This window comes from Puccinia triticina, chromosome 5A, assembly GCF_026914185.1.
Source record: "Puccinia triticina chromosome 5A, complete sequence".
Taxonomy (NCBI): Eukaryota; Fungi; Basidiomycota; class Pucciniomycetes; order Pucciniales; family Pucciniaceae; genus Puccinia; species Puccinia triticina.
In genome coordinates, this window is record NC_070562.1 from 4,625,356 (window position 1) to 4,636,855 (window position 11,500).

General features: G+C 46.5%; 1 protein-coding gene across 1 annotated transcript; it reads left to right on the forward strand.

Moving 5' to 3' along the window:
• Positions 1-802: 802 nt before the first annotated feature.
• PtA15_5A568 (uncharacterized protein) lies at positions 803-2,018 on the forward strand (the record flags this gene model as incomplete). Its single annotated transcript, XM_053169343.1, has 3 exons — positions 803-847; positions 948-1,177; positions 1,289-2,018. The coding sequence occupies 3 exons, from the start codon at positions 803-805 to the stop codon at positions 2,016-2,018; spliced, it is 1,005 nt and encodes a 334-aa protein (XP_053020550.1).
• Positions 2,019-11,500: the final 9,482 nt, after the last annotated feature.

Here is an 11,500-nt window from a genome sequence, read left to right on the forward strand (position 1 = left end):
CGTGCTTGGTCAATCGCGGAGCTGGAGCCTAGCGCAGGCTCATAACCTGATGAGATGAACCAGGTTCTGAATCTGAGACCAGCAGACACGATGCGGGTCGAGAGGCGGTGGTTGTGGAAGGATAGCATTGCACATCAGATGAGGAAGCTGGGAAAGAGGAAAAACAGAAAGAATGAGAAAAGGGAAAGCTACTGTACCTGAGACCAGCGGACACAATGCGGGTCGAGTGGCGGTGGTTGTGGAAGGATGAGGAAAGTCCTTCCACGTCCGCTGGGCTCAGGTAAACTACCTACAAGTGACATGAGATGTGACATGGAGTGGAAATGTGTGTAGCAGAGAAACAGAGAAGGAAAAGATGAAACATGACAACTACAACTCAACAACAATGGCGACAATCATCTTTGCAAACCTCGAGGCAATGAGGAAAAGGTTTTTGATTCAAACTTTAGGCGGCATCAGTGACACAAGAGGCCTGAACCTGAAGACCCAGCTGAGTGTGAATGCCTATGAGATCTACGCCCTCAACCCGTCCATTTAACTCTTCTCCCTTCATTTCTTGCTCCCCACCTAAAATTCACCAGCTCCGGCCAGAGCTCCATCCACGCCTCCTGCATCCCCTCCATCCCCGCCCTTGGATGGTCCTTCCCCAACATCAAGGCTGGCATTGAAACTCAATCAGTCAATGTCCAAGTAGAAGTATTGACTGCCCTGTTGAGCAAACTTCCAAAACTCCATCTGATGGTCATCGTCACCGTCATATCTCATCTACAAAACTTGTTTATTTCAACCAAGTCTTCAGAGGATGACAAGCTTTACCCTTCTAAACTTGGTCTATCAATTGCTTAAAGTAAGTTTTTTTTTCTCTTGAGCTTTGCTGTAAGAGTGCTCATGAGGATGCGAGCTGATCGGAATAATCGGGGTACCTTCCAGCTCTCCTGAGACAAAAGGTAGAAACTGCAGTGTGCCTCAGTGACCGATTCCAACCGCTGTTTGTGGTAGATCTGATCAAGTATTATGAGCGGATCCTGCCCGTTGCAATCGGATTGAGAAACAAAATGATGGGAAACAAAGTTGGAAAGAAGCCGCAGAGGAAGAATATCCGGCCGACTGACATGAGGATTCGTAGGAGTGAGTTGGGTATTGAAGGCTCTATCCCCGATAATAAGGTCCAAAAAACGTGAGCCCCACGCCTGCCTTCTCTTCCCTCAATCCAAGTATTTGCATACAAGTTAGTTTGAACAATACGGTTGCTAAACCCATTCCTGGCGTACTTTTTTTCCTGGAACAGCTTAGCCAATCAGCGCAGAAGAGTTTCACAGGTTGAGGCCTCGATCAATGCCACAAAGTCAGGGGTTGTTGCAAGTCCAACATCACCTCAATCAGTGATTGTAAGATCAGTGCCAGCTACAGCAGAAAACTCGCCCGTTGAAACTAAGACCAATAAAAAGACTAGCAAGGAGGATCGTTTATCAAAAAAGATCAATACGCATGAACTGTTGGTGGAAGAAGAGAAAATACTCCAATCGCCGCCCGTCGTGGTCAATGAAGTGGTATTCTCACCACCAGCCCAAGTCACTTCCATCCAGTCTCCAGACCAAACTTCATCTGGTCAAGAGCAGCAACCAATGGGGGAGTCGCTAGAAGTATCCAACAACAACGAGGCACGAGATGCGCCATTTGTTCCTCCGACTCAAAGCGGCAACAACCCCGTTGATTTGCCGTTTGTCCCACCAACAATGACCAATTCGTCGCTGGACAATGAGATTATCTCCTCTTATGGAGAGGGGCCATCATCTTCTGAGATCGATGAGCAAGACATCCCGCTGTCTGCCAAGGCAAACCCTAACCGGCTCAACTCGCATGAAAAGATCTCGCCTGGCGGTGCCTCTCTCAACTGGAAACAAGGACTTGTCGGCAGCCCAAAGACCTGTAACCCTTCCGCAAAACTTGCTCACCCCGCTGGCTCGCCCCCCAGTGTTATTTTCACGGTGATTGAGATTGGAGGGTTGTGCTCATGAGACAATCAGGGTTTGGGCGACTGTTGTTTGTCCTGTGGCTCTTTCCGTGTGGAGTCGTGCAGTTTTTAATGTTTTTTGCAGTTCCGTTGCTTGAATAGCTATCTCGACTCTCTGCGCGTTCGGGTTTGGAATACTGCCACGGACCACAGATTTATAACAAACTCAGACATCTATTTATTAGACTCGTGCGGATTTGACATGGGCATAACTCAGGCTAGGTTATTTATGATAGGACAGAGTTAGGCTGATGGGGCCTGCATGTCATGATGTGTGAAGCGCTGATTAACATTGCGAACAGCATAGGTAGGCTGCATGTAGGTGTGGCATCCTCTGATTGTGTGAATGTGGAAAACAAACAGTTGTGAGGATTTGGCACATCTTGGGGTTTGGATCTGTGTCTGATTTTTATTGTCATTGATGTGGCTGGAAACAGTAGGCTTGTGTATTCCTAAAGCTTGATGTGCAACTTATCTTATCAAAGTAGCCTACTTACTATCAACCTGGGCAATTTTTGTGTGAGAAAATTGTGTCAAGTTTTGGTCTATGAACTTAATGGCTTTAGGGGCATTAACAGAGACAGGCTTGGTGGACCACCAATCATATATGTGACAAATAACTTGGTTATTGATTATGCTTAGTTATATGGCTGTCAACTGCATGATCAGGTTGAGTGGAAAGTATACCATTATTGATCAGAAACCAGACTCTGTATTTTGCTTAATATAGAATTTTTAGTCTTTATTAGGAATTGTGAACGGATGTGGTGGGATTTGTTCATCTTTGCTAGGGGTTTTAGAAGTAGCTTTTTTTTTTTGCCCTACAGCGGCGCAGCCGCCTTGGCCTCTAGTGGTATCAATATCATGAAATCATTCCCATTGCGGGTTGAGATACAGTGGCAGAAACACCAAAAAATACCCAATTAGGCAATCTTTTAAGACTAATCAGACTACAGCAGCTCCTTTTGAGCATTTCCATACATGAAAGCTATACCAAAATAATATTTGGAGATGGAGGAATATTTTGGTACCAATATCTGGAGACACCATCCAATTGATTACAGGTTAATAGGCTGTGAAAATCTCAGCTCAATGACCAACAAATAATGGTTGTTGAGCAGAGCCTTTCTCAGCCTGGTGAACCGGCATGCACCCCACATCGCGCTGGGAAAATCCCAGCTCCACAGCCAGCATGTACTGGTCATTCAGCTGGGCTTTTAAGAGCTCGGTGGACAGTATGTACTGCCTACTGAGCTCGTAAAATCCCAGATAGATGACCAGCATGTGCTGGTCATCGCGCAAGGGCTTCCCTGGCTTGATGACCTATGTACTCCGGGTTTGAGCTCGGAGAGCCAGGGGGCTGATGACAAGTGCATGCTGGTCACCAAGCGCGGCCTCTGCCAGTTTGATGACCAGTTTGTGCTTGTCGTTGAGCCGGAGAAGCCCTAGCCCGATGACCAGCACATGCTGGTCATCGATCTGGGCCTATCTGAGCTTGGTAGGCAGTTTATACTCCCTACTAGGCTCGGATAAGCCCAGCTTGATTGCCAGCATGTACTGGGAGTCAGCTGGGACTTTCCCAGTGCGATGAACAGTACACACTGTTCATCAACTTGCAGTACATGTGCCAGAGACTTGCCAATGTCCACCCTCACGTTCGCCCGAACCTGAGGGTGGACATTACATAAGAAAATAACACTCCCCAGGGGATACAGGGGGATACAAAACCAATCCAAGTTTCCCCGCGCGCCCATAGTTTACTTGCGCCCACCTTTAAAGCACCAGACAATTTTTTTTTTTTACTCTTTTCCTCACATGTGCGTGCCACACCTGCTGTTCCAAGGCCAATAATTTTCAGTGGTCTGGATACAGCAGGTCTGCAGTACCAAAGGCTTATCTAGCAGCCTGTGCTACTTAAGTGGCATGTGATAAGAGCAATCAACACCACATTTTTGCACCATGCACATGGAAACAAAGTTACCTGTGAATAATGAATCCTACGTGCAGGAGAAAATTCTTGGAGAATATGTATGGAAAATATGTGAAGACAATCAATCTAAAAGACAAAAGGCATACATAACCCAAACCAAGATGTGTGTGAGCATTTAAGAATTGACTGTTTGCCTTGGAGGTCTCAGGCAAACTGTTGAATTATTTCTCCAGCTGTTTTCAGAAGCAAGGGGATAATGAAGTTCCCGTTAACCTCCACCAATCTAGCCCCCTTTGGTGTTGAACAATTTTATTTGTGGCTCTGAACCCTGCATTTTTCAATAAGTTTTAACTAAAGGTATGAAAATTGTACAATGTGTAGTCCTGTACACAAGGTGTGTATTCCAAAATGATAATAAGCGATTCACACTTCAGAATCTAAAATTCCTGAATGTTCCATCACTTAGTAAAATTTTTAGGGAAAACTAAATCCAGTATTTTCACACTTTGTATTTCTGGGAGTCAAATTTCATGTTACACAGGTTTTCCTACCTTTTTCCCTGTTCTTGAAGAATATAAATTTGATACCAAACCACTCTTGCCAAATAATATCATGGCTGAAATATGTCACTCACTAGGATTCATCCACCATTTGGCTGATCCTCTGAAGTTGCTATACTTGACAAGTATTTTTCATAATGTGATGTTGTTTGGTTTTTGAATTAAAACAATTCTGCAATGAAAAATATTGCCTGTCACTTGGATGAAGCAATATTTTAGCATACGGATAGGTACATTCTTGGCAACACTTTTGTGCATTGAAGCTGGTGTTCAAAATTGTGATCATGATGAACCAAACACAAAAATTAAACAGAGCAATAATGATGTGTTGACATTGAGTGACAGATCATTTCACAACAACTTCACCTACAGTTACCCTTCTATTGGGGTGGAAGTTTAACAAAGTTACAGATGACATTGAGCTCACATCATACCAAGCAACTGACAAAATTACGGTCTGGCACTCTCTAGAGAGTGCAACAAATCCTTCCCTGGTGATTCCCATTGCGGGTTGAGATACAGTGGCAGAAACACCAAAAAATACCCAATTAGGCAATATTTTGAGACTAATCAGACTACAGCAGCTCATTTTGGGCATTTCCATACATGAAAGCTATACCAAAATAATCTTTGGAAATGGATGAATATTTTGGTACCAATATCATAAAATAATCACCATTCCTGGTTGAGATATAGTGGCAGAAACACAAAGAAAACCCCAATTCGGTGATATTTTGAGACTCACAAGAATGTAGCTGCCACATTTTGGAATTTTCATGGTGAAGAGCTGATCCAAATTGATCTCTCAATATGTCTTATCATAATGGTATCAATATCATGAAATCATTTGCATTGCAGGTTGAGATACAGTGGCAGAAACACCAAAAAATACCCAATTAGGCAATATTTTGGGACTAATCAGACTATAGCAGCTCCTTTTGGGCATTTCCATACATGAAAGCTATACCAAAATAATCTTTGGGAATGGATTAATATTCTGGTAGCAATATCATGAAATAATCACCATTCCCGGTTGAGATATAGTGGCAGAAACACAAAGAAAAACCTAATGTGGTGATTCTTTGAGACCCATGAGACTGTAGCTGCCACATTTTGATTTTTTCATGGGCAAGAGCTGACCCAAAGTATCTCCTCAACATGCCTTATCATAATGGTATCATTATCATGAAATCATTTGCATTGCAGGTAGAGATACAGTGGCAGAAACACCAAAAAATACCCAATTAGGCAATATTTTGAGACTAATCAGATTATAGCATCTCCTTTTGGGCATTTCCATACATGCAAGCTATACCAAAATAATCTTTGCAAATGGATGAATATCCAGGTCTCAATATCATTAAATAAGCACCATTCCAGGTTGAGATATAGTGGCAGAAACACAAAGAAAACCCCAATTTGGTGATATTTTGAGACTCACAAGAATGTAGCTGCCACATTTTGGAATTTTCATGGTGAAGAGCTGATCCAAATTAATCTCTCAATATGTCTTATCATAATGGTATCAATATCATGAAATCATTTGCCTTGCGGGTTGAGATACAGTGACAGAAACACCAAAAAATACCCAATGAGACGATATTTTGAGACTAATCAGACTACAGCAGCTCCTTTTGGGAATTTCCATACATGAAAGCTATACCAAAATAATCTTTGGGAACGGATTAATATTCTGGTACCAATATCATGAAATAATCATCATTCCTGGTTGAGATATGGTGGCAGAAACAGAAAGAAAAGCCCAATTTGGTGATATTTGAAGACTCATGAGACTTTAGCTGCCCCATTTTGGGATTTTCATGGTCAAGAGCTGACCCAAATTACTCTCTCAACATCTCTTATCATAATAGTACTAGAGGCCAAGGCGGCTACGCCGCTGCAGGGGAAACAACTTCACATGAAAACCTACCCCAAACAGTTTCCTCAACAAAAGGCTGGTACCCTGAGAAAATTACACGCCTTCAGTTCAAGGATTCATCCCAAACAATTGCAGCCTCCAAAATCACACTTTCAATCTTTATGTCAAGAGTGTTGCCTCAGCCAAAAATACTGGATTTCTGAACTTTCAATAATTGCAAAGTATAGATAATTTAAACCACACTTCTCATCTCAATTGAATTCATGTTTTGGATTTCAGAAATCCACACAAAACTTCAGAGACAGATCAACACAAAATGTCAGAGACCATATTAAAGTATCTTTATCACTTGGAAAATAGTAAGTCTTGCAAAACCATACAGCCTGAGAGTATTTCTGCGTTATTATTTGAGAAAATTGCTTGGGGCTTGGCGGCGCGGCGGGCCTGGCCAACCCTGCACATGGTCTTGTGGCGAAGGACGCCGGAGGGCTCCCGGGCGAGCTCGGCGGGGGGCAAGCAGTAGCGCTTTGTTTGCTAACTGGGCTGCCATCTGGTGCTGCTGGGCCAGACGAGCGGGCCCGCGCCGTCGGCATCGGAAGAAGCGGGGAAGAGCACTCTGGGCTCAGAAGCGGACGCGTGGAGGCTGGTCTGCCATAGCCGTCCGTCTCGGTGTACTGCTGCTGGCTGGCCGCTCGGCTGGCACCCGCGGCGGAGGGCGCGAAGTTGGTTGAATGCTGGTAGGCTTGCTGCTCGGCCGGCGGCATCGAGAAGCTCTGGAACTCGCCCAGGGCGGGCTGCCGCTTGGCCAGCAGCGGGTACGCAGGGGTCGGTTCCACCAGACTGGCGAAGCTGTGGTAGGGGTTGAAGGACGAGTGGCTGGGCGGATAGACCAGCGGCTGGCAGTCCAGCGTCGCGCTCCCGCCATACGCCGAGCCATACACCGTCCCCCCGCCATACGCGCCGGCTGATTTCTGCAGGGAGACTGCCCCTCCTCCTGCAGACCAGTCAATCTGCTCATACCCCCCTGCCGGAAACTGGGCAGGCTTGTGCCGGAAGAACTCGTGCGAGGTGTGTCCGGCGAAGGGAGTGGATGAGCCCGGGCGGAGGTAGGGCTTGGCCCTCGCGCCGGGCACCAAGCAAGGGAGTTTTGGCTAAGAAATTCTTCCATTCCAAATGGTGGAAAACAGGATCTCATCCTCCATTTGGAATGGAAGAATCACTGGAGCTGGCTGTGGTCAGCTCTGGTGTCAGCCTGTATGTAACTAACCGTGTCTGAGAGGGTTGTTACTATCAAGATGATGGTGTAAGATGCCGAGGATGGGCCAATGGGTTTGTGGTAAGACCTGTAAAAGGTTTCACTCTATCAGTAATCTTGACTGAGAGGCTTGCTCAATTAAGGCGCATCCAGATCAACACAGGGTGTTAATAGGCATCCAAGGAATAACTCAACTTGGGTTTGTGGTTTTACCTACAGAAAGGTAAGGGTAATCAAGAGTTGAGAGTATTCCTGAATTGAATGATGGGTGAGAATGAAAGCACTGTTTAACTATAGTATGGGTTAAACTTTGCTGTAATAATATCCTGGGGGGCGTGTTTATATAGAGGGGAAAGAGCAGGAGGGAACATGAGGCGCTTGGAGGCGCTTCAGGACCAGGGGGGAACTGGAAGCGCTCAAGGGAAGCAGATCCTCATGAGGATCAACATTGGAAATGATCAAGGCAGTGTAATGATCAGTACTGATCCTAGATCAGTAGCAGTGCACACTAGCTGATCACAACCAATCATTGATTCCATTCAGTGCTCTTTGAATTGGATTACATCATGTATTGTTTATGTATTTATATCATAACCAATATGTTATGTAAATAGGAACTGAGGCGTAACAGGGGATAAATGAGTGATACCTGTCTTGGGGTATTTCACGTGTACAGTAATATTACAATGTACTGTAATCTTACTGTTTGCATGTAAGTTAACTCTTATAACAACAGTACATTATGGTAACTGTATTTAACTATGGTTAACTGTAATGTGATGTATAACAAGAGTACATTCTTAAGCTTGTATCTAATGATATACATATGTAATAAAGGTGTAAAGGAATGTACTATAAGTAATGTGAACAATTGCAGGTACTTGGTACGTGTAAGGTACTGTGACATGTACTCTGTGGCTGACATCTGGCACGTTCAGTCCAAATTCCAGCTCACACAGCTCCACCAAGGCAGCAGAATTCCAGCTCACCCATATCCTGCCACACCAATAATCCAGCTCATGCAGCTCCCTTCATACCCAAAAAACCAGCTCACCCAGCTCCACTGGCGGCCCAAATTCCAGCTAACCCAGCTCCACTGGCACCCAAAATTCCAGCTCACCCAGCTCCACCAGCACCCAAAATTCCAGCTCACCCAGCTCCCCTCCAGACACAAAATCCAGCTCACCCAGCTCCCGCTCACCCAGATCCTGCCACACCAATAATCCAGCTCATGCAGCTCCCTTCAAAACCAGCTCACCCAGCTCCACTGGCAGCCAAAATTCCACCTAGCCCAGCTCCACTGGCACCTAAAATTCCAGCTCATGCAGCTCCCTCTGTGGCCAAAAAACCAGCTCACCCAGCTCCACTGGCACCCAAAATTCCAGCTCACCCAGCTCCCCTCCAGACACAAAATCCAGCTCACCCAGCTCCTGCTCACCCAGATCCTGCCACACCAATGATCCAGCTCATGCAGCTCCCTTCATACCCAAAAAACCAGCTCACCCAGCTCTCTCTGCACCCAAAAATCCAGCTCACCCAGCTCCACTGGCACCCAAAATTCCAGCTCACCCAGCTCCCCTCCGACACGAAATCCAGCTCACCCAGCTCCCTGTGCATCTAGAAAATTCAGCCCACCCAGCTCCACTGGCACCTCAATTGCTCCTCATGCAGCTTCCCTTGTCACCTAAAAACCAGCTCACCGGCCAGCTCCACTGGCACCCAAAATTCCAGCTCACCCAGCTCCCCTCCAGACACTAAATCCAGCTCACCCAGCTCCCTGTGAATCCAGAAAATTCAGCCCACCCAGCTCTACTGGCACCCAAAAATAAAAGCTGAAATTATTAGCAGCTCCCCCTGTACCCAAAAAACCAGCTCACCCAGCTCCACTGGAACCCAAAATTCCAGCTCACCCAGCTCCCCTCAGGACACAAAATCCAGCTCACCCAGCACCCCTCAGCACACAGAATTCCAGCTCATGCAGCTCCCTTTGTAGCCAGAAAATTCAGCCCACCCAGCTCCACTGGCACCTAAATTCCTGCTCATACAGCTCCCCTCATCACCCAAAATCCAGCTCATACATCTACCTCTGCACCCAAAACTCCAGCTCACCCAGCTCTCCTCAGCACCCAAAATTTAAGCTCACCCATCTCTGCTCTTCTCAGCACACAAAATTCAGCTCACCCAGCTCTACTAGGGCACCCAAAGAAAAAGCTGAACTAGTTACACTCTTCAAAAATTTTCAGCTGACCTAGCAGCACCTGTCACACATTTGCAGCTCACACAGCCGTGAACAGAGCAAATTCAATTAGCTCTGGAAATAGCCTGTTTTTGTTGATGAGATGAATCATCCTCTGAACAGCAGAACACAGATGCGGTGAGTTCGTGGAAGGATGATTCATTTCAGAAACAAAACAGAAGAGAGGAAAGAACAAAGGAAGAAAAACAAAGAGAGAAAAGAAAAAGCTCACCTGAACAGCAGAACACAGATGCGGTGAGTTCGTGGAAGGATGAGGAAGAGAGCCTTCCACGAGTCTGCTGCTCAGGTGACTACACTACATACATGTCACAGAATGTGAAAGAGAGATGACAGGTTGGAAGCAGAAAAAAAGGAGAAAAGGAAAGAAACACACAACCCTACACCTCAACACCCCCCCTTGCTGAGAACCTGAGAAAAAGAAAAGAGAAAAACAAAAAGAAAAAAAAAAAAGGAGGATTGAAGATAAAAGAAAGAAGGAAATTCAGACTACGCCAAAACGGGACCGGTGATCTTCAAGAAGAACTCTAGACAGCGGCTTTGTGAGCATATCCGCTAACATGTCTCGCGTTGACACGTGTAGGACCAAAATCTTGCCGTCCTTGACGCATTCGCGAGAGAAATGGTACCGGGCGTCAATGTGTTTAGTTCGGGCGTGATGTTCCGGGTTTTTGGCCAGAGCCTCCGCCCCGGCATTGTCGACGTGCAATGGAATGGCCGACTGAGGTCGAAGCTTGAGTTCAGACAGGACGTACCTCAGCCACAGGCCCTCCTTGCACGCATCTGAGAGGGCTTTGTATTCGGCCTCCGTGCTTGAGAGAGACACGGTGACCTGCTTTCGGGACTTCCAGGAGATGGCCCCATCGCCCAGACGGTAAGTGTAGGCAGACGTCGACTTTCTGTCATGTCTGTCCTCTGCCCAGTCGGAGTCGGAGAAACCGGCGCACGTCAGGGAGCCGCCTAGACGGAGTCAAAGTTCTTTAGTTGAGACCAGGTAAAAGAGCACACGAAGTGCCGCCTGCCAGTGAGCCTCCGAGGGGTCGCGCAGAAATTGGGAAAGCCTGTTCACTGCAAATGCAATGTCAGGACGTGTGCACTGGGAGGCCCACAGCAGTGCTCCTATCAGTTGCGGATACGGGCCCGACGATGGAGGGTCAGTCGCACGCCGAGGGACTAGATCCTTGAATGCCGAGTCAGTGGGGGTGCGGACCGTGATTGGAGTTCCAGTTATGAAGCGCTGCTGTAGAGCAGAGATGTAGTGGGCCTGCGAGATGTAGAGTGTGCTCTTCTCCACATCCCGCTCAATCTTCATCGATAGGAAATGTTGAAGCTCTTCGTCCGCTCCGATCTTGAAACGCTTTCCGAGAGATGCAATTAGCGGGTCGACGAAATCTGGCTCACCCACAATTGCCAGATCATCTACATGGACGGTGACAGCACCCGCCAAAGATCCATTCTTCACAGCATAGTAAAGTGTTGGATCGTACCTGGACTGTGTGAGACCGGAGTCCAGGAGACCGCGATGTAACTCGATGTTCCATTCACGAGGGGATTGCTTGAGGCCGTAGATTGAGCGCTGGACCTTGCAGACCCAATCCGGATGGTGGG